Raw genomic sequence first — 20,833 nt, 5'->3', positions numbered from 1 at the left:
ATTTTTGAATACAGCTTCAACCTATTTTTAAGTTATAGTATGATTGTTTTTTTAAATAATTGTCAGATTTTATCAATTAGTCTTATTAACCTATTTCTGTTATATTACTGAATGTTTTTTACAGTTTTTAGCACCTAGTCAGGGAATTTAGCTCTCTGGGGATAATAGTAGAAAAAACAATGAACATAGTTTGAAAATGAAGCAACACGGTCCGAAATATATCAAACAATACGCTGTCGGAATTATCGACTACAGTTCCCAATATGGCGGGGAAAATCGGCGTAGCTTTTCCTACTCAGTCAGCAACATAATGGGAGAACCTCAGATCTTCCCTAAGTATGGTGACTTCACACAAGCCGCTGTTATGAGAACTTATGGGCCTTGGTGGGAGAAATGTAGCTCGCCAAGTTTTAAGAAAGATCATAGGCCGAGGTTAGTTGTAAAATTGGCTATGCCTATGGTGGTCAGTGGCATTTATGCAGTTCTCATATGTATCATTTTTCAATTTGACAGCCAATAATTAAGTGTTTCTATGTTTTTTTTCAGTCTTATTTAGAATTGATGTTTTTATGTATGTCTGAACAATTATTACTCACAACAAGATATAGCATTGGTTACTTAAGAGTTTCCTGTTTCCATACTACATATTTTTGCAATACCACTATTATGCAGCTTTCATGTTTCCGTAAAATTTTCTCACACCCTTTATTTACTTGTGCTTATACTACAGAGCGTTCCCATTCACAAGTCAGGATTACATTGATGTTGTATTTGACCAAGCTGTCTACCCATGGTCCATAGCAATATATGAAACCTACAACCCAGGATCCTTGGTCAGAATATTAGCATTATGTCAACGATTTCCAAAACAAACAGCTAAAAGGTTGGTTTACATACAGGATATTAAAATATGCACGTCTTAGTAAACTATTTTATTCCTATTTAAAATTCAATAGTTACGGAATGTAAAAAGTTATTTCCAATAAAACCAAAATATTTCCTGTACAGTGTAAAAATTCCCAATAAAACTAAACAATATAGCTGTACAATGTATAAAGAAGGAATTCTTTTTGAGTTATTTTTTGGAGACAATTTATATTTTCAAATTTGTGTAATTTTTCAGTACAGATAATCAAAGTCAAAAAGTGCAGTATTATTATATTATGGGTTGCTGACTGCTGTGGTTATGACATCATAGTGACGTGTGTTTGTAATGTAGGTATATTGTGTTAGTGCACATTTCCTGAATGATGTAATGTGCCACACGTACATCAATGTGTCACACACTCACATATGTTGTTGTTATTATAGTAAGCAGCAGTTTGATATCAAATATATTTGTTGTTAAAGCCAAATCTTTCCCTCTATATATAAATACTGTATAATTACTATTATATAGTCACCATAAAATCTAAAGTCATTTAATTGCAACAAGATATAACCATACAATACCACAAACAGTAGCTGAGAAGACTTACATCGTGCATGGACGCATATTCCGATGTTATTACTTTTAGTGCATTGTTACCAACGAACCTGTTAAGTTACTATGTCCGTCTATGTGTACCTGGATTATTTACATATTTTGGAGTGTAGACTATACTGTAGACTATGTACAGTGTACACCTAGAAAAAATATATATATTTTATATATATTGGAATGTAGACTATGTGATTATTTGCATACGGTATCATAATAAATTCCAGGACATGCCCTGCATACGTTAAGCACGTATCAACTTATGATATCACACAATACTTCATTTCATTTCCCCAGTGATAAAAACAACAACGTGGGTACGGATCCGGACATACAAGGGAAAGCAATTCCTCTTCCTTTAACCAATGGTTTCACGCATTGGGAGGTTCTATGGGACAACCCGCATCCACAGTCCAACCTTCCTAATGAAGCTCGGATGTTCGCTCCCATCCTCCGAGAGATTAAACATCGGAGCAGGATTATAAGACTCGAGTTCTGCCATTCTCATCTTGATTATTACGCTGAGTTGGATGCAGTTGAACTCACAGGTTGTCATGTCAGGACTTATCTATTGTATGTTGCTATGATGTATTAGCTTTGCATCCTTCCAAATTAAGCTTAAGTCTATTTACGTTTTACATATGTTAAGTATTGCAACTTTGACAGACTCCGAACTATTCAGGTCCCACACCCTAGCGTGACTAAACGATCTAGTGTCACCTAATGAACCTAGCCAAGCCAACTGTATAAGTAAACTCCCGCAGTCAGGTCCCACCCCCTATCAGGACGCCTAATGAACCTAACCTACCGAACCTAAGTTTTTTCAGGCCGTTTGCCAGGCTGCAACAGTGAATTTCAAGCTAATTTGTTATTTTAAAATGCTCATCCCAAATAAATAGCATTTTTAAGAACATAATTCTGCGTATATTTCCTTGTATTGGAAACATACATTTGTATCTATTACAGGCACGCTTGAGTTCAGCGGCTCATCTGCCGTTGATCCCCCTAGTGGCTCGTTAAGTAACATGAGGATCACTCAACCATCAACATCCACGATGACTCCATCCTTTAGCTCCGAGGATCTTATTTTCTCCGAATCAAAGATCGATTATTCACTTTCCTCCAATGTTGATCCTGAACCTCCATCAGAAAGTGGTAACTTATAAGGGACACTAATTTTAACATTCCTTTAAATTTTTGCATTGTATTAAATACTTTTGCATTGAAATAAAATACATATGTATTCATTTACCTATATAGAATAAAAATAACATATGTATTTAGAATTTAGCTATATAGAATCAGCTTCAGTTTAACCATATTTAATCTTAACCTAATACTTTCTCTAGTTCTCCCTTCATTCTGTTATTTCTCTAGTTCTCCCTTCATTCTGTTATTTCTCTAGTTCTCCCTTCATTCTTTCTTTCTCTAGTTCTCCCTTCATTCTGTTTTCTCTAGTTCTTTCTCTAGTTCTCCCTTCATTCTGTTAAAGCTTGAGGCTCATTTATTCTTAGTGTTTAGGATATCGGTGTAAAAACACTAATAATTTTATAACAAGAAACACAAAACAAACTAAGTATCATTTCACCGATGCAGATGCTTCATGTTCAGAAGAGGAAGAGCCAATCCAATTCTCTCATCCTGGAGGAATGTTTAGTCTCCTCCCTGCTGAGCTGACGAGCAAGATCTTTAGCTACCTCCCGTTTCCGGACATTTGTCGAGCTGCTCAAGTCTGCTCCGTCTTCCGCGACCATAGCTACGACCCCTCACAACTCACCTGCCTTAATCTTCACACCTACTGGCACATGGTTAATGAGAACACACTTAAAGGCATCGTGAACCGTTGTCAAAATGGCTGCACGGTTCAGACCCTCAACATGCGTTGGGTTGGTGGTGGAGATATCATTTCTCCCGACCATTTTAACTGGTTCTTTAGGTCATGTAACTTGTCCTCTCTCTCCTACCTAGATGTTGGCTCTTCTCCGTGCATCACTGACGAGGTTCTTACTACAATGACAGCAGTGTTGCCAGGTTTAAATCACCTTAATATTGAATCTTGTGATAAACCAAGCTCCGAAGGTCTTCGAGTGTTACACAAATTAAAACAACTGGAAACACTGAATTTATACAGAACAAAGGTCAGTTTATGATGTCATAAAGGTGGTTGTAAAGTTTACAATGCCAATATAATCAGTTATTGGAGAATTAGGTTAAAATTTATGAATGTACTTGCTTATTTTGAGCTAAAACACCGGTGAACGAAGACACCTATCTTTTAACTCAACAGTAAGCATAAATAACTAAGCGAGGTGAATAAATAACTATTTGTGCCTGGTGTATTAAAAGACGCTAATGTTATATCTCGACAGCGAGCATGTGGTTTAATAATACACCATAACTTTCAATACCAGGTTGATGATGCAGGCATCATATGTGTTCTTCACTCTAACAATAATCTTCAAAGCTTAAACCTGGGCAGCTGTCAACAGATAACGGATTATGATAGGTTTGTAGCGTTCATAACCCACATGTTGAAAAACCAATGTCATCAGGTTTAAGCTTATTGGACCAAACCTTCACTTTAGGTTGTGGTATTCCAAGATAGCATCACGTATTTAAAACCTGGTATATTTTGACCTAACTTTTTTTGGCCTATGATAAGTCAACATGCCGTTTTAACATTACATTGCCCCCCATTCTTATGAATTTCTTATATTTTAAAGCCTTGTGAGATTTTCAGTTAATTACCTAAATATTAAAGTAGCCTAAGTACTTAATTCGACAGAATAACATAGAATACCAGGTTGAGAAGATTATTAATGTATGTAAAGTTGTTTCCTAAAAAAATGTTTATTTGATCATTAGTTTACTATAATATACAAGGTCTTCTGTGAGATTATGTTATTATTTAATATTCATATAAAATTGTTGTATTACATATTTAAATTGATCAGTAGTTAACCACAATGTAAATAAATCAATTTTATTGTGTCTTTTCGGTCACAATTCTAGGGTGTTCTGTGAGATAGCTGCCCATTGTAAACAGATGCGAATAATCGATGCATGGCGAGCTCGTAGTTTAACAAGTCGCGGTTTGAATGAGTTGGCGAAAAATTGTCAATTCTTGGAAGAACTTGACTTTGGATGGTAGGTTGAGTGTGGTCTTCTCACTTCTGATTGGTTGGTTTAAATTCAGTGCTCTTTAAGCTTTTTGGCGGCATCACTAAAATATCAAGTTCAAAATCAAATGTTATTAAATTATTGCAACTTTTAGGTGTGGAACTCTTCAGAGCTCCACTGGTTGTTTCACATACCTTGCAAGATGTTGCCCTAATCTTAAGAAGTTGTTTCTTACTGCGAATCGTACTGTGGCTGATGCAGAGATAAGAATGTTAGCTGAGTATTGCATCAAATTAAGGTACATAATATAAAGTTTGTTGATCATATACAGTTTATGTCATCCACAAATTCTCTTTTGTGAAATCCAAAAATGGTTTAAAGTAGTTTATGAATAAAATATGTTTTTGAAAACGCAGATGTCAAATTATATCTTATGCTATAGCACCATCGTTGCCGCGTGTTTAAAAACTTTAAAACTCTCCAGTATGTATGTATGGGGGCAATGTAGTCCCATGCGTGCAAACAAATTGGCAAGGTAATATATGAGGTGACGCTTATTAATGAATTTGGCCGAAACCTCACCTTGGGAAAGGTTAAACAAATTCAACAGTTAATCATATTATTCGTGCTTCCCTGTCTTTAATTCATAAACCTAACAAATTGATTCAATATTTTTCTTCTTTTTAGACAACTTGATATTTTGGGTACGCGACAAGTGTCAGTTGCCGCTGTAGAGTTGCTCCTCCACCAGTGCAAAGATCTTCAATTTCTTGATCTTTCCTTCTGTTTTTCTTTCACTGTGGACGTCGTGAACCGTCTGCGAACGATGTTTCCTGGCGTGGCGATCAAACGCAGTTTTCAGGAGTGATATTTTACACCCCTATATTATTTTTACCTTTTTTTAGACAAACTAGTGAAATGTAGGAAAAGATACGGTCGTGTTGCGTTTAACTTCTGCCTTATTTGTGTTTGTAAAGACAACTTGTTGTCGGTGTTTGTTGTCTTTCTGTTTTCATGGTGAGTTTTTTTTGTGAGATTTTATCTTGGTTTTGCACACGCCGCCAGTTTCAGTATTTTTCTGCAAGAAAATATATTTTAGTTTTAAATAAATACCCTATACCTCGGTTGTTGCGTGAAGAGAAACTTGGGCCATCGCTGTAGCGGTTAGAGAGTTCGCATAATACTTGATCCAATATTTTGTACACGCGCAATGGCGTTGCGGCGCCGGCGTTATAAAACCAGTACCAAAATTGATCCGAAACCGGATTGCATCGAAACTGCTTTCATTATGGGTATATGTATCCTTGGGCAAGACAGATAGCCCGAATTGGTACAACCCAGTCGCCACTAATGATTTGTGAAAATGTCAGCACTTTCGAAAATCTTCTATAAAGTGACAATAAGTCTTTTCCGCCCTAAGTATTGCCCGTCATGCGAGAAAAAACTATCATTCATTCAACCCGTTTGTCTGCGTCGTGATTAGTGCCGGATAAAGATATTTAAACACTCGTGCCAGCAAACAGCTTAACTATCCATGGAAAATGGCCAAGAATCTGAAGGATTATCACTGCATATCACGCCCAGATGCTTGTCTCAAAAATGCAATAAATTACCGCAGGCTTCACAGACTTGACTGCTGTTTTCAGGATTTCTGTTTATCAGAATCCGTGCAAATATTAACCCTAAACGAACCCGGATAGCGAAAATACACAATTCCAATACGTGCTTGTGTCCAAGTCTGTTGTCACAACTTTGTGCTAAAACCACAGTATTGACTTCTAAACCAGGAAGTTCAGAAGTTAGATATTAAATTTTGAAACGACGGGACGTTATTGAGTTGGATTGTATCTCCTTCGATTTAACCACTGGCACCAAGTATCTCGCACTTCAAGTTTACAGTTGCCTACAAGTATCCAATATCGGTGGTTTATGATCCCATGGTTAACCATACGATTCCCGTTAAATCAAGGTTGGAAATACCTCATGCGCTTAGCAGGTAATCTTTTATAATCCGATTTCTTGTTGCACGATCCTGATACCTATAACGCACGCACCCTGATACGTGTAATGTTGGCAACACGTAAGTTAGAAGTCGTGTCTGTATAAACTTCAGCACCTTGTCAGTTTTGTGGACATATTTCATTGGTTTCGTTTGCTATGCAGCAATTAGGGTGATGGATCGTTCCACTGGGTCGTGACGTCGTTTAGGGTCACGTGATGCATAATGATGAAATGAAATGATAAGTTCGTGCAGATGTAATCAAAAAGTGTAAAAACATTACATTGGTTATATTTTCTGATTGGACGATACATAAATACCAAACCAGAGAACGTTGATGTATCATACCATCAGTCAAAATTACGTGGCAGTGTTAATTAAGGGTAATAATAGGCTTTTGGGGTAATACAGCGCGTGTTTTTATTTTCTTTTATCGCCCCATTTGGCAACAAACATAGAATATTTACAAACGTATTTAACCGTATCTACGACTCTAAAATAACATTAGTAGGCCTATTTGTTAAATGTACGCGATTTGGAAATGAGCAATATTGTCTAACATTATTTATCTACCCCACAGTAATATATATATATAGATCAGCCTAAACATAGAAAAATGGAGGTTCTGTTACAAAAGTTACAATATCTGAGTAAACTTGTCGTTTCCGTTTTGTAACCACTGCCCGTCAGGTCACGGTTGAGTTTACGGGATTTCCCCTGCAATCATTGACATATAAGAGCAGTGGTTCCTGTGAACGCTTCAGTTCGGTTGTGTGCATCGTCGTTGGCGGTTATAGTAAAAGTGACCTGAGATACTGTCGTTTGAGGTTGACGTGATAGTTCAATATATGCTGTTGTTTTCATATATTTGTATATAGACTGTTGCTGTATGCGTATTATAAATCTTTGGGGAAATTTCTGAAAGTTTAGTTCTTGGAAAAAAGACGTTTTACGTTTAATTTATTCTACTGTTGTCAAAAATTGGTATATTTATTTAGTGGCTCACTTTCAGCATTTTCTAAATCTGAGTGAAAGTTTCTAAAATTTACTTATTACAGAACAGCAGAGGTTCGACGTCCGATTTTATAGGAAACATGTTTAAGTTTGTTTGTTTACTTGGAATAATTCTGCTCGCCGAGATGCGCCTTTCTGAAGGAGGTAATATTCTTGATTTGTTACACGTTTATGCATCAAAAGATAGAGGTTTATCAGACACAATTGATATTTTTGCTTCAGTAGTATTTTTATCGTGTTTTACCGACTGTCGTTATTTTTTATTACCCTTTTGTTCGCTGGTTTAGTTTGATTTCTTGTCATACGTTTTTAGTTACACGTGTTAATCGGTTCCTTTTAAAGAAAATCTCAAAAAAACTATGTATCTTCTTACCCCTTATAAAACCTCCTTTACAAAACAGAAAAAAGAAACTTCTTATATAATATCGTTTTTAAACCTGTCAATAAATAAACTTATCATCTTTACAATTGTAGCATCACCGGCACACAGAAGAGATATTCGTTTCCTTTCCGGTTTGCGTAGAAGACTGTTGACATCAAATATTATCCAGTCGACCACCAGTATACACGTTATACTACACCACCGCGATGCGGTGCGTTACTTTCGCATCAGATTCCCGGTAAATATTTTGAATGAATTAGGTTGTTTATATCATTGTTTATATACGGATTTTAATTACTATATATACTAAAACAGTATTTCGCGGAGTTAAATAAGACACGCATTTTATAATAAGTTTTAAAGCAAAAATTGCGGCCTATTTATATGACATATGGTAGGGTGGGGGAGTTGGGACACTTTGGCACATAATAACAAAATAACCTGATCGTGTTTTAACATCTATGGGAGTTGTAAGGATACGGTTTTATAATTCTTTTAATGATTTTAGTTTGCTACCAAGAGGGACGAGAAAAAAAGAATAAAAAGGTGTCCCATCTTTCCCATCCGACTATATAATTTTTTTTTGTTTTCTAAATATTTCGTCCAATTCTAACGCTGTATTTACCCGCGCGACGAGTTAACGGTAAATTATTTATAGATTGTCCAAGAAATAATGTTCTGGCATAAATCAAACTAACGTTTCGTCTGCGGCGTGCTGTGGGACTTCGCCATGGTTATTTTTAGCTTCGTTTGGAATAAGCATACAAACTATTTATTCCCAAAAGCCTGTTACGTTTCATTCAACTCTTCGATTAAAAAGCTTTACCAAAAAAGTTCCAAAAAATTACTAGTTGTCTAAAAATTGTCGCAGAATTTCTAACGGCAAATCTAAAACTATAGCGCTGTCGCTCTTACGGGTCATTTCGCTTTGTGGTGTAAACAGTACGTCACCTATGTGTAAACTTACAACGTTTTAAAGTACATTTAGATATGTTGTTACTAATGACCGGTGGGCTGTGAATATAGAGTTATAGGAGAAAGTACCTGCGTTTTTATATAATGATAGAATTAATACCCCACTTAGTTACTTTCTGATGGGTTCCATCCATGCTTTTGAAACAATGTTTTAAAAAAACTTTTTTTGTCTTGTGTTAGTACAGCTATCGTATTGTTACTAATTTCCGTTGTTTTGATAATTTGATCTTGGTAATTATAGGGTGATATACTTATGGTATGTTAGGTTGTACATGAACGTTTTAGAAGTATATGTATTCAATGCCTTTAGGTGATCTCTATGTTTACCAGGCACGGGATGTTGTGGTATACGATGAATGCGATAAAGGAGGAACATTTTATATCCTTACCCTTTGTGCATTTATTAACAGGCGGTATATTAGTAAACCAAAGGCAAACACTTCGCAGTAAATGAGCTCTACATAAAACTAATTAAGTACTAAAACTTGTTGGCGTATAGTGTTAAACAACGATTGAAAAATACAATATGCATATGAGATAACAACAATAACTATAGTGGTGTGGGGAAAGATGGGACACCTTTAGCACATAATATCCAAATATTCTGACCATGTTTTAAACAAGTAATAACGGACTATTAGAGTCGTGAGGATACGGTTTTATATTTCTTCAAATGTTCTTTGTTTACTACCATGCGAGACGAGAAAATAGAATGAAAAGGTGTCCCATCTTCCCCCATCCTACTTATATATCCTTGCTGGGCGGGTCAGCCACATCTTTATAAAACGACTGTTTTGTTTCACAGACTTTATGCACGCTTATACGATTATGAGACCACATATTATAACTGTAATTAGATCAAGAAAGCCTGATAACAAAATATCAATGAAGAAACACAAGTCTAATAAAAAAAACCGCACGACAGGCCATCAATTTCAATGAAAATGCGACTGTAATAATACGTCATTTGCATTCCATGTTTATCCTCCTGCTTTGGCAAAACGATTTACTTCTTACGTAGGAGACTAAAATACCCCAATGACGCATACCGGTTGGCTTACTTTTAAGTTTGACCTAGAAGTGTAAAAAGGCGTATTTCCTCGCAATATGTTGTTAGCATATATACCTATTTTTAACATGGGTTTCCTTTTGAGTAACTTAAAAGTGCGTGGGCCACAAGGCCTAAAGGACACGGCCGCTCGTATTTTGTAAAACGTAGTTAAATAGTATTGTGTGGTAAATTGGATACCGTTGGCACACAATAGTGATATTTGTAAATTGTGCCGCTGTATATTAAACTCGCGAGGATACGGTCGTATATTTCTGTAATTAAATATGTCTTGTTTACTTCTAAACGGGAAAAAAAGAATAAAACTTGAATCATACTACCCAAATCTACTATAATAGTTGCTGTATAGTATGAACATTAAAATAAAAAAAAAAAACGATAGAACACGTAATATTTTCTTATAATTTTATTGCGCAAATAATTTTTAGTTCGCTTTGGTCCAGTTTGTCAAAGTATATCATTGGAAATTTCAACTATATGAACATGACGCGCAGGTGTATATGTGACATAAAAATAGTTTGAATCCTTTTTTCGTTGTGTTTTATATTTCTTCTTATCCTGGATTACTGCAATTAACTTTAAGTCAATTGATTCATTTTCGGATTAAATTAAGGTTTAGAAACCATTCGGATATGAAAGAATTATATGTTTTTTACGTCTGGGTTATTTTGTGTTTTTGAGCGATACTACGAAAAGTCCGGTTAGGTCAGTTTTAAAAATATGACATTATTCTGTTTATTTCTCGGTTTTTAACGAATTCCAGCACGCATGCTGGACACTAGCCCGAGGCATATGCACTTCTGCAGTCTGTTTACTTTCTTGGCAACATCCACGCTTTTTAACTGGCGTTCTTTGTCACACTTTTTATCCATAGTGTGTTTACGTCTGTCGTTTTGCTGCTGATTCTTTTCTCATTGTTGATTTAATAACATGGTCTTCGCTATAGTAGGATGGAAAAGATGGGACATCGTCTTTAGCACATACTATTCAAAAATTCGGACCGTGTTTTAAACAATATACCGCGGTGTATGGGAGTTGTGGGTTTAGTAATTCTTTAAATGTTCTTTGTTTGCTATACCAAATGGGACGAGAAATTATAATAAAGAGCTCTTCCATCTCCCCCACCCTACTATAAATAAAAATTATGTTTTTGTTATTTAGGTAAATTGTACAGGGCAGTGCGCCTACGACATCTATACTAGAAGGATGAAAAGCTGCGGGAAGAAAACTCGGCCATGTAAGTAATAAAATAAAAAGCTTCTTTAGAATCACTTATTGGGGTTGATAGTTTACACATTCGTGTAAAAAATTGTCCAGAATACTTATCATACTATAAATACGAATACGAGCTTAATAGTATCCTTTTCATACTTTGTTCAGCAAAATGGCTCAAAGGTTACGGATTTTGACCACACATAAATTTACATACGGGGTAACTCGTAAGCGCGAACAAGGAGTGAGGAACAAAACACCTATGTTATAACGACTGTCATTGCCCTTCACACGAGGATAAATAGGCAACATAAAATGAGAAACTTTAACGCTATCTTTTCTTGCAGTTGGTTGCCTTTTCTGCCGAGTTGTAATGAAATGCAGTAATCAGGTCTCGTGGGCATCGGCTTTGTAAAGATCTATTAAAAGTGTCATATGTCAGTTTGTACATATATATATATGCATTCTTTATTTTTCAATCAAAATCATATTTCATTAACCTGACTGGTTCGGACATTCGGTATTGTAATTTATTTTATATGGGTGAAATCCTACAGCGAGGCACACCATGGGAACTGCAGCCTACATAGGATTTGGGACAGAATTCCCCCAAACTGTTGTAAATTAACAGCCAGCAGCACTGTCGCACTAAATGAAATTTCAATGAATCACTGCTATTTACCGTGAGGTATATGTCAGGGCTACAAGTCATATAATTTTAAAGCCGTAAACTTAGGCAAACATCATTAAAACTGATTATTTTTTTAGTCAGCCATGACCTTTTAATTTTAGTTTGTACATTTCCTTTATGCTTACTTTTATTTTCTACCTGCTTTTGCCAATAAGCATCTTTGCTATAATTGTACAAGAATACATTTTGATTCGCACAACTCACACAGTATACTGTTTGCCATAATATGGTTGATTCGACAGCGAGGCACGACAGCGCATGGGACCTGGGATTTATCCATGGCGCCCTCTATTATAGAGGGCGCCATGGATTTATCCTATGCCAGAACTGTAACTTTACCGTAAACAAGATAGAAAATACTTCGTCAATCATTTCTGTTTCAGTGTTTACCATTGACGTATAAAAGAGCTTTTCTAGTTTTTTTCGGCTTTTGTGTCGTCAAAACATTTCATAATTAAATTAGGCTGTACCAAGTGGTACAAGTGCACCAACGCAAAAATCCCGCGTGCTGTCTTGAGTCATTTGTATCGGATATTTTTATCTTTTTTTGGGGGTAATTGGAAACCAAAATACTGAATTCATTACTTCCAATTTTAAACTCCTTTATCGAACCATGAAATCAAGCACGTCCGTGACATCTTACAGTTTATTACACCCACTTGGTTACCATTTGTCTCAGGTTCTTGGGAAAATACTGTACATGGTCATGGCACAAGCCTTTAACATACCAGCACTCTTGCTGTTACCTATCAATTATAGAGTAACGCCTAATAATTTACATTAACTATATGTTTACACGCTGGATAATTTGTAATATTAGAATTTGAAGTGCGATTACATCACAGTTATTTCCGAATGGCAGCCATTATGAGATAACTATCACTTTTAATCTATCCAAGCCTGTAATGGTCGCAGCTGTTTTTAGATAAGTTTTTGATGTACTTGTTTAATTGGTTATTTTGTCTTGCTGTTATTACTCTGGCGTTATAGAGCCTGACCCTACTTAAAAGATGTTAATGTGACAAATAAAATACAGAAATTGTAGCAGCTCAATGTCAATGTTTCGTTCATGTTATTTACATGTTTTGTCCGTGTTCTGCCCATGTTTTGTTCATGTTTTATCCATGTTTCTTGTTCCATTCACTCTAGGTGTTTTACAACGTTAGTTCCATTCATTCTAGGGGTTCAAATATTTTAGTTTTGTTCATATCTGAGTAATTAATGGACAAACCCTATACAGGTATTTAATTAAGCCGTAGTTTCGGTAACTCTTTTCACGTGTGTGGCTGCTGTTGGGAACTTTGCTCCTGCCTCGGCGCACCCTTTCGCACGAATAGCAATTCTCTCTTTGTCTTGTTACAGTGCGGTTGTGTATTAGCTACTTACTTGCCAGGTCATGTTATTGATTAATCACAATGCAAGTCGTATGAGTTCAAGTGCTATTACAGTAGCGAGAGTAAGAAGTTTTGGTAATAGACAGACAGAGATGACTGGACTATATGTTACTTTAGTTAAGAAATTAGTATTGATGTTTTACAAAAACTGCAGTGGGCATAAGTTACAAAATTCAGGTTTCAAGTTGACTAGTTGTTCAAATTAACAGTCACCCTAAATATCATGTATGTTTGGACACTCGATCTCTAGCGCAATCAGGCGGCTAATAATATCGTTATAAGTTGCATGCGGCTTGACTAATGTTGGTCACCTACTCTCTACTTAACGTTGGAAAATTTAAAACTCTGGGCTGGACATGTGCTCTATCTGTTGTACATGATTTTTTAACACACGTTTTAAACATTAACACACGTTTTAAAACATTATTTATTGATAATAGACCAAACTAACCACTGCTGTGTTCTTGAACTTATGAACAATTATACTTTACAATTTCCACACAGAGCAGAATGCAATAGAATAACACATGATCAAATATAAGTAAAGCAGTATGTAGATTATGCGTCGGTGAAACGCTTTCCTACATTTTCCCAGTTCACCACATTAAATATTGCTTTAATGTAATCTGGCCGCACATTTTTATACTGAAGGTAATATGCATGCTCCCATACATCAATTCCAAACAGTGGGACAAGACCTGGAAATAACAATATACAGTTTGAATTCATATTAGATATATAAAGATGATAATAGGCACCGAACCTGGGGTTGCATGGTGGACAGACACATTAAGAATTCCATTTACCACTACGGCACTACATGCATGTGCTGGTGGTTACTATAAAGCCCTAATATCTTATTATTAGCTTTCTGGAAAATTCTTAGTACATGTGACAGATTTCCATTAAAGTTCTATATTTACCTGTTGTTGCATGCAAAGGGTCCTGGTTTGGGCAAGCCACGACCTGTAATTGACCTTTTTCTTTGTCAAGTCCCAACCAACTCCAGCCAGAACCTTGAACTCCAACAGATGCTGCTGTGAGCTTGGCTTTTAAATTTTCAAATGAGCCAAAATCTCGCTGTAAAGTTAAGATATTATTAAGAGGTCTTAAGAAACACATTGAGTTCTAAATAGTGAAAATGTAGATAGCCAACAATTAAGAACACATTTTAGAGTATATTACATCAATAGCTGTCTTCAGTTCTCCACAAGGCTCAGATCCACCATTTGGGGACAAAGTTTCCCAGAATATTGAGTGATTAATATGTCCACCACCATTGAACTTAAGTGCAGGTCCAAGAGAAATGATGGAAGAGATGTCATCTGGAAATACAAGAATATTAGTCAGGTTTAAGCTCTGTATTTAGGGAGTGATTTTCTCTCACTTTTTGCCTCAGCTTCATGCAGTTTTTCTTCTGCAATATTTAGGTTGTTTACGTAAGTAGCGTGATGTTTTGCATAGTGTGTCTCCATGATTTCAGCGGAAATGTGAGGCTCTAATGCACTATAATCGTATGGCAAATCTGGTAAGGTGTGTTTTCCTCGGGAAGCCCACACAGGCACTACCTTGCTGGTGCAACGTGATGACAGTAATCGCAACATACTTGTACGAACTTTACTTGTAAAACAAACCACACATGTACTGTGCAAAAATCAAAACAAACTCAACCAGCGCCCGGAACTTTCGACAATTGTAAGGTGTGTTCTGTGTTGCGGATAATAAACGTGTTTTACAAAGAGAAAATATTTACTATAAATGTACTATAGTTTTTATTTTTAAATCAAGTAATTTTTTGGTTGCTGTGTGATTGCATAAAAGGTTCTTGTTTAGTTTTGTATAAATCTAAATTATATGACGAGTGTTTTCGGCAAATGTTATAATAGAAATATTATATACCAGTAACCTGCGTTGCATTTCGATGACCCAAGGTTAAATTTAAATGAATTTTTGCTGTGTTTTAAAGCTAAAAAAGCACGAACTAGGGGTAAAATGAATGAGGATATCGACTGTGAAATCATTGAAGATAGTTTAAATGAAAATCAGACCATTGCTGGCGTGTGTAAATTGACCACGGAAGACTCAACAACAGTGGAAGATGAACACACATTCGAAAGAAAAAAATTGACGGGTGATGTAACGTGTGAGTTTTTAGAAGTTGCATTTCATCAGATTTTACGCTCCAGACAAGTTTACCCGTGGGATATATTCGTTGCTCGCAAAAAATACAACATTCCCGTTTTCATGTCATGTTATCCGCCTTTGAACTTGTACATAGCTGGTATTATGACTTCAGTTAAACCTTTAATCGACCAAGGCATTGTAAAACGTGTAGTACTATTACTTTTAAGTTCATTGACGGTGCTGGAACAATTTGTATTTGAATTATCTGGAGAGTTACCACAGGAAAGTTCTGATGAATTTTTTATAAATGTTGAACATTCATTTCGTGCGGTGCTGACTAATTTAGTCACTTATGTTAGAGCTGATAATGACACAAAGTTGCCAACTTCATTCCAAGTTAAAGTGTATGTTACCTCATGCCCAAGCTCCGACTTGTTTTCGACTGACGGCACTGGTTTATTGTGGGTAAAATGCGAGAAAGATGAAAACAAATCAAAGCTTTCCTCCGTAAAATCTATTGTTAATTCTTCAGGGTTTGGTATACAGTTATTTATATTGGAAAATATTGAAAATTCATAGCAGCAATTTAATAAATACCCTTGAAAGTCTGCGATTGCTGTAATTTTCATTTCCAGTCAATTGCTGAATTTGCTGCAAACTTATTTTAATCTGTCTTATGGTACTATTGATCAGTGCCTATTTGTCAATCATCTTTTGTTGAAACTTGCAGTTTCCTGTTTTGCTATTCTTATTTTAGCTTGTTTTGTTCTTTCGATTTGCACATTTTTATTTAAAAAACCAGGATTGGTTTATTTCCATTCAGACTAACCTACATTCTTTTACTATTTCAGATTTTGTTCTATAGTTTTCATTGCAGAGTTAGTAAAAATTTGAAAATGTCAAAACTGATCGGCAAAATTCCCATCTGGACCAAAGCAGGCATTGCTTATTCAACCCCAAAGCTGCAAAACTTCTGGAAATTCGCGAAAGTTGAACTACGACCTCCGACTCCAGCTGAGGTTGGGCAATCTGTCGGCATCGCGAGCAAATCAATTGCCAACATCACAAGTGGGAAGGTGATGGGTCTATCAGTGAAGCAAGCTTGGCAGAACACTCTCGTCTTCACAGAAGTTTGCATGTGGTTCTTCATTGGGGAAATCATCGGAAGGAAGAGTCTCATCGGATACAAAGTTTAAACAACAATTCGTGAATGTGCTGTAATTTAAAAACATCATTTCATTACTTTTACAAAAACTTCATGTAATATTTCGAATTTGGCTTTTATTCGGTTCTGTACTTTGGCATCTTTGTTTCAGCAACTCTTTCAAATATTTAACTTGAGTTTCATTGAAAAAAGACAAATCTATACTTGTGTGTTCAATTTGATGTTATGGTTCCTTCTTTAGAATCGAGTTAGGTTTCATAGCTTCTCTTGTATTGATTTCAACACCATGTCTCTTCTACGACAATCCCGAAACATTCTTTCAAATCTAAAGGCAAAGTCTTTGGCCAAAAGATTGATGCATTTTAAATTTGAGCCTGACAATCCCTCAACAAATTTAGGTTAGTAGTTTAAACGCATGAAATATAAGCATGGTCTACAACTTCATTTTAAACAGACGTTCAAAACACGCATGCATTAGGGAACCGTCACGTATGTTATGTAAAATAATAAGATAAAAAAGGTACTTACTAATGGTTACCTCCGAAATTTGGTAAGATAAATCTGATTTTATCTCAATTTTTCCATGCCTGCACAGCATTATAAAATAATAAAATATAAATTAAAACTGACCAAGGAATTTATTTGCAAATACTAATAGGATTTTACTTTATGGGTGTTTTCATTTTGTCATTAGGTCCAACTGAAAATATGAATTACCTCAAAGCGTTGACAAACGCAATGGACATCAGTCTTGAAAATGACCCAACTGCCATCATATTTGGTAAGTTTAAAAGTTAAACTTGGTTAAAAATGTTGGAAGAATTGCAAACACTGTTTAATATCTTTTTAGGGAGTGATCTAAATTCCCAAATAGAGTGCACAAGATAAAATAATCGCTAACTAAAGATAAAATAATCCTTAAGAGTGTTCTTAAACCTGTTGTACTGTCACAGGGATATATTAGTAATGTGTATTTTTAAACGCATTGAAAATATTAAAAGGTATTAACATGTCTCATGTTTTTAAATAGAACACTTCAGCCAGTGTTTATTACTACTTTAAAAATATTCATTCTCTAAATGAATTATTACTTGACATAATATATGCATTGTTGTATATTAATAATATCAATTAAACACCAGGAGAGGATGTTGCATTCGGTGGAGTGTTTCGTTGCACGGTTGGTCTACGTGAGAAATATGGGAGTGATCGTGTGTTCAATACTCCACTATGTGAACAAGGTATTGTAGGGTTTGGTATTGGAGCAGCAGTTGCCGGTTCTACAGCGATCGCAGAAATCCAGTTTGCTGATTATATTCTGCCAGCTTTTGACCAGGTCAGTTGAATATTTTCAAATATAGGTATCATGGTGTAACTATTAAAAAAGGAATGGAATTAAACAGTTTACATTTAAATGTTCATAATAATAATTTCATAAATACCTTCTTTCATATTTTTTCAAATCGGTTAAAATTTCTATAAATACTAATTATTTCCTGTCATGTATTGTCGTATTGACATATCGGTATGTACACATCTCACTAACTTTTTATGTCACAGGACTGACAGCTCCCCTGATTAATTATAAATATATATCTATTTTCTGCGAAACATGTGTGACCAAGTTAATTAAAAAACATTGTGAAGAATGTTTAAACGACTGTCATTTGTCCTTATATCTTATCTTTTCAATATTTTTCATTCTTATTCTTAGCTACTGTAACCGAAGAGACAAATAAAAGTTATTATTATTATTCCACATTTTCATTGTTTTTTTATTTCATTAATTTTCCTTACTCTAACTGAAAAGACAAATAAAAGATTTTTTATTATTTTTCCAGATTGTAAATGAAGCAGCAAAATATCGGTACAGATCGGGAGGTTTGTTTGAATGTGGAAAGTTAACAATACGTACTCCGTGTGGTGCTGTGGGACATGGTGCGTTGTATCACTCACAAACACCTGAAGCATATTTTGCGCATAGCACCGGGCTTAAAGTAGTAATACCAAGGTTTGTGTGGCCCCTAGGGTGTTGATTAATTTGATTTTTTGTTGTTTTATTTATATTTTTTAACCTAAATAGACACAAACCAGTCATCTTCTAAATAAATGTTGAATAGTTTTAGGTTAAAAAACCAATGGCCACAGTTTTATCTTTATGTTGTTCTAAATTATTAATTTTTCTCCACAGAAGCCCAATCCAAGCAAAGGGATTGTTGTTAGCTTGCATTAGAGATGATAATCCTTGTATTTTCCTTGAACCAAAGATTCTTTACAGAGCAGCAGGTAGTTTTAAAATCTCTTTAATTGTGTAGCCCATATCCAAATTCAGAATCAGCTTTTTAACATAAAAAAACTTTTGTAGACATTAGAAGTATATAAAGATTTTCATTGGTATATTTTTGTGTCCAAATTAGGGCAAATATTTATAAATCGTGTATTTATACATACATTTTAAGTTTTGGCTACTTTACCAAAAACATAGAAAAATGGCAATCTTTTTATTTTCGTAAAGAATTTTAGTTATTATTTCTATTTGCTTTGACCGTCCACCTTTCTTTCAGAGGAAGAAGTGCCGGTTGGTGATTACACCCTCCCTTTATCTCAAGCTGAAGTTCTCCGGGAGGGAAGTGATGTCACGCTTATTGGTTATGGAACACAGGTTAGAATATATATGCTCAGCTTGACAGTGAGCATGAGGTGTATGGATATACCATGTGTGTCTGGTGCATAAGAAGACACCCTTGCTATAACTTGGCAGAGAGCACGAGGTGTTTGAATACAGTGTGTGTCTCCGGTACATAAAACACACCTACTTTAGAACTTGAAAATGTACATACATGCACATTATGTGAAACACTGTATTTAAACATCCCAATTTACCTGATAATCTTAATTTTCTTCACAGATTCATGTATTAAAGGAAGTAGCTGAACTTGCAGCCAAGGATGGCATCTCATGTGAAGTGATTGACCTTGTAACCATACTACCATGGGATGCAGATACAGTTTGCACAGTACTGTAACTCTGTATTATATCAATATCTGTTTTATATTTACTGCTGTTTATTATTTACAGTCAGTATCAAAGACAGGACGTTGTGTAATAACTCATGAATCTCCTGTTACTGGTGGTTTCGCTGGTGAAGTGGCCGCGACTATCCAGGTATTTGCGTTGTTTTCAACCTATTTTCTTGTCCCATTGAGTACTAAACAAGGAGTATTTACAGAATTACCCGTAGTACAATATCATGAAATTAAATGTATGATACTAACACTAGCCTACAATATAGTATATTAATATTACATAAATCACGCACTTTAACCAGCAGTACCGAGCTTTGAACCCACGGCGCTTAGTAGCTTGCTTACTTAACCAAACTGGCATACAATTGTTAACTTTTGTATTTTTTTAAACAGAAAGAATGTTTCTTGAACCTAGAGGCTCCAGTAGAGCGAGTATGCGGCTACGACACTCCGTTTCCACACGTCCTTGAACCATTTTTCATGCCTGACAAATGGCGGTGTCTCCAGGCAGTTAAAAACGTCGTTAACTACTGATGTTTCAACTTTTTCTAGCGTTTACCTAACTTTCTACACAACGTTTTATTTATAGAATCAAATCATTGCCCAAGTTTTTTTGAAATCCGGCGTGACGCGCGCTAGTTTCCTACGTCATTAACAATATATTCGTATAGGACCAATCATTTTGTATAGTACCACAATTTAGGATTTCATTTTTTAGTTGTACGGTGGTTATTACAGTGGAAAAGAAATGGGATATTAAAACCCCTTTAAGGACAAACATTTATGTTTTCCACTGTCATTATACCTCGGTCTTTGTGGGAGTAAAAACATAACTTTTATAAACAGCGTGTGCGAAAGTATATATTTATATTGCTTTTACATATTCTTATACATAATGATACCGCATATGCAATAGGTGTGTTTTAAAGTTATTCTAGCGGTATAAAACGGTAAATAAATGGTAAAATAAAAAAAAACTTTACCATTACTTAATGCTTAAGGTAAAAATCAGAGTCCGTATATAAACATGTTTATATACGGACTCTGGTAAAAATTATAGCTTTTGAATGCAAACCATGCTAAAATATCATAAATAGGAAAATTGCGTTTCTTTCAATAAATCGAATTGTGTTTTAAGACCGAATGTCACTTTGTAGAAGTATTTTGCCTTTTGAGAATTAC

The 20,833-nt window shown here is 35.3% G+C and overlaps 6 protein-coding genes across 6 annotated transcripts; 5 read left to right on the top strand and 1 right to left on the bottom strand.

Moving 5' to 3' along the window:
* The first annotated feature begins 124 nt into the window (after nucleotides 1-124).
* On the top strand, nucleotides 125-5,724 carry LOC149727187 (F-box/LRR-repeat protein 4-like). The gene is made up of 9 exons (XM_089889733.1): nucleotides 125-432; nucleotides 731-883; nucleotides 1,778-2,028; nucleotides 2,447-2,635; nucleotides 3,077-3,618; nucleotides 3,892-3,986; nucleotides 4,493-4,627; nucleotides 4,755-4,898; nucleotides 5,288-5,724. Exons 1-9 carry the CDS (start codon nucleotides 197-199, stop codon nucleotides 5,466-5,468), a joined length of 1,926 nt encoding a protein of 641 aa, XP_089745859.1. The 5' UTR covers nucleotides 125-196; the 3' UTR covers nucleotides 5,469-5,724.
* Nucleotides 5,725-7,596: 1,872 nt separating this feature from the next.
* Nucleotides 7,597-12,141, top strand: LOC149727186 (uncharacterized). Its single transcript, XM_089889763.1, has 4 exons — nucleotides 7,597-7,757; nucleotides 8,088-8,233; nucleotides 11,201-11,276; nucleotides 11,599-12,141. Exons 1-4 carry the CDS (start codon nucleotides 7,694-7,696, stop codon nucleotides 11,664-11,666), a joined length of 354 nt encoding a protein of 117 aa, XP_089745889.1. The 5' UTR covers nucleotides 7,597-7,693; the 3' UTR covers nucleotides 11,667-12,141.
* A 1,604-nt stretch (nucleotides 12,142-13,745) lies between these two features.
* Nucleotides 13,746-14,967, bottom strand: LOC149727185 (superoxide dismutase [Mn], mitochondrial-like). The gene is made up of 4 exons (XM_089889756.1): nucleotides 14,724-14,967; nucleotides 14,522-14,661; nucleotides 14,260-14,416; nucleotides 13,746-14,034 (listed from the first exon to the last, which is right to left on the bottom strand). The coding sequence occupies exons 1-4, from the start codon at nucleotides 14,938-14,940 to the stop codon at nucleotides 13,895-13,897; spliced, it is 654 nt and encodes a 217-aa protein (XP_089745882.1). The 5' UTR covers nucleotides 14,941-14,967; the 3' UTR covers nucleotides 13,746-13,894.
* Nucleotides 14,903-16,868, top strand: LOC149727183 (mitotic spindle assembly checkpoint protein MAD2B-like). The gene is made up of 2 exons (XM_089889753.1): nucleotides 14,903-15,036; nucleotides 15,303-16,868. Exon 2 carries the CDS (start codon nucleotides 15,329-15,331, stop codon nucleotides 16,037-16,039), a length of 711 nt encoding a protein of 236 aa, XP_089745879.1. The 5' UTR covers nucleotides 14,903-15,036; nucleotides 15,303-15,328; the 3' UTR covers nucleotides 16,040-16,868.
* On the top strand, nucleotides 16,357-16,868 carry LOC149727184 (ATP synthase F(0) complex subunit g, mitochondrial-like). Its single transcript, XM_089889764.1, has one exon. The coding sequence runs from the start codon at nucleotides 16,357-16,359 to the stop codon at nucleotides 16,654-16,656; it is 300 nt and encodes a 99-aa protein (XP_089745890.1). The 3' UTR covers nucleotides 16,657-16,868.
* A 20-nt stretch (nucleotides 16,869-16,888) lies between these two features.
* LOC149727182 (2-oxoisovalerate dehydrogenase subunit beta, mitochondrial-like) lies at nucleotides 16,889-20,788 on the top strand. The gene is made up of 9 exons (XM_089889748.1): nucleotides 16,889-17,023; nucleotides 17,320-17,406; nucleotides 17,768-17,961; nucleotides 18,467-18,636; nucleotides 18,817-18,911; nucleotides 19,190-19,287; nucleotides 19,534-19,641; nucleotides 19,704-19,790; nucleotides 20,045-20,788. Exons 1-9 carry the CDS (start codon nucleotides 16,912-16,914, stop codon nucleotides 20,183-20,185), a joined length of 1,092 nt encoding a protein of 363 aa, XP_089745874.1. The 5' UTR covers nucleotides 16,889-16,911; the 3' UTR covers nucleotides 20,186-20,788.
* The last annotated feature ends 45 nt before the right edge of the window (nucleotides 20,789-20,833 follow it).

The sequence above is a fragment of the Ciona robusta genome, chromosome 12 (genome assembly GCF_009617815.1).
Source record: "Ciona robusta chromosome 12, ASM961781v2".
Lineage (NCBI taxonomy): Eukaryota > Metazoa > Chordata > Ascidiacea > Phlebobranchia > Cionidae > Ciona > Ciona robusta.
The sequence above is the reverse complement of the archived record's forward strand: the minus strand, read 5'-3'. Positions and strand labels throughout refer to the sequence as shown.

Coding starts and splice junctions, on each gene's coding strand:
- LOC149727183 (XM_089889753.1), top strand. CDS start 15,329: ATGAATGAGGATATCGACTGTGAAATCATTGAAGATAGTTTAAATGAA.
- LOC149727182 (XM_089889748.1), top strand. CDS start 16,912: ATGTCTCTTCTACGACAATCCCGAAACATTCTTTCAAATCTAAAGGCA. Junction 18,912..19,189: donor GATTCTTTACAGAGCAGCAG/GTAGTTTTAAAA, acceptor CCTTTCTTTCAG/AGGAAGAAGTGCCGGTTGGT. Junction 19,288..19,533: donor TTATTGGTTATGGAACACAG/GTTAGAATATAT, acceptor TTTTCTTCACAG/ATTCATGTATTAAAGGAAGT.
- LOC149727184 (XM_089889764.1), top strand. CDS start 16,357: ATGTCAAAACTGATCGGCAAAATTCCCATCTGGACCAAAGCAGGCATT.
- LOC149727186 (XM_089889763.1), top strand. CDS start 7,694: ATGTTTAAGTTTGTTTGTTTACTTGGAATAATTCTGCTCGCCGAGATG. Junction 8,234..11,200: donor ACTTTCGCATCAGATTCCCG/GTAAATATTTTG, acceptor TTTGTTATTTAG/GTAAATTGTACAGGGCAGTG. Junction 11,277..11,598: donor CGGGAAGAAAACTCGGCCAT/GTAAGTAATAAA, acceptor CTTTTCTTGCAG/TTGGTTGCCTTTTCTGCCGA.
- LOC149727187 (XM_089889733.1), top strand. CDS start 197: ATGAAGCAACACGGTCCGAAATATATCAAACAATACGCTGTCGGAATT. Junction 2,029..2,446: donor GGATGCAGTTGAACTCACAG/GTTGTCATGTCA, acceptor TATCTATTACAG/GCACGCTTGAGTTCAGCGGC. Junction 4,628..4,754: donor GAAGAACTTGACTTTGGATG/GTAGGTTGAGTG, acceptor TGCAACTTTTAG/GTGTGGAACTCTTCAGAGCT.
- LOC149727185 (XM_089889756.1), bottom strand. CDS start 14,940: ATGTTGCGATTACTGTCATCACGTTGCACCAGCAAGGTAGTGCCTGTG. Junction 14,662..14,723: donor GCATGAAGCTGAGGCAAAAA/GTGAGAGAAAAT, acceptor TTGTATTTCCAG/ATGACATCTCTTCCATCATT. Junction 14,417..14,521: donor AACTGAAGACAGCTATTGAT/GTAATATACTCT, acceptor TTAACTTTACAG/CGAGATTTTGGCTCATTTGA.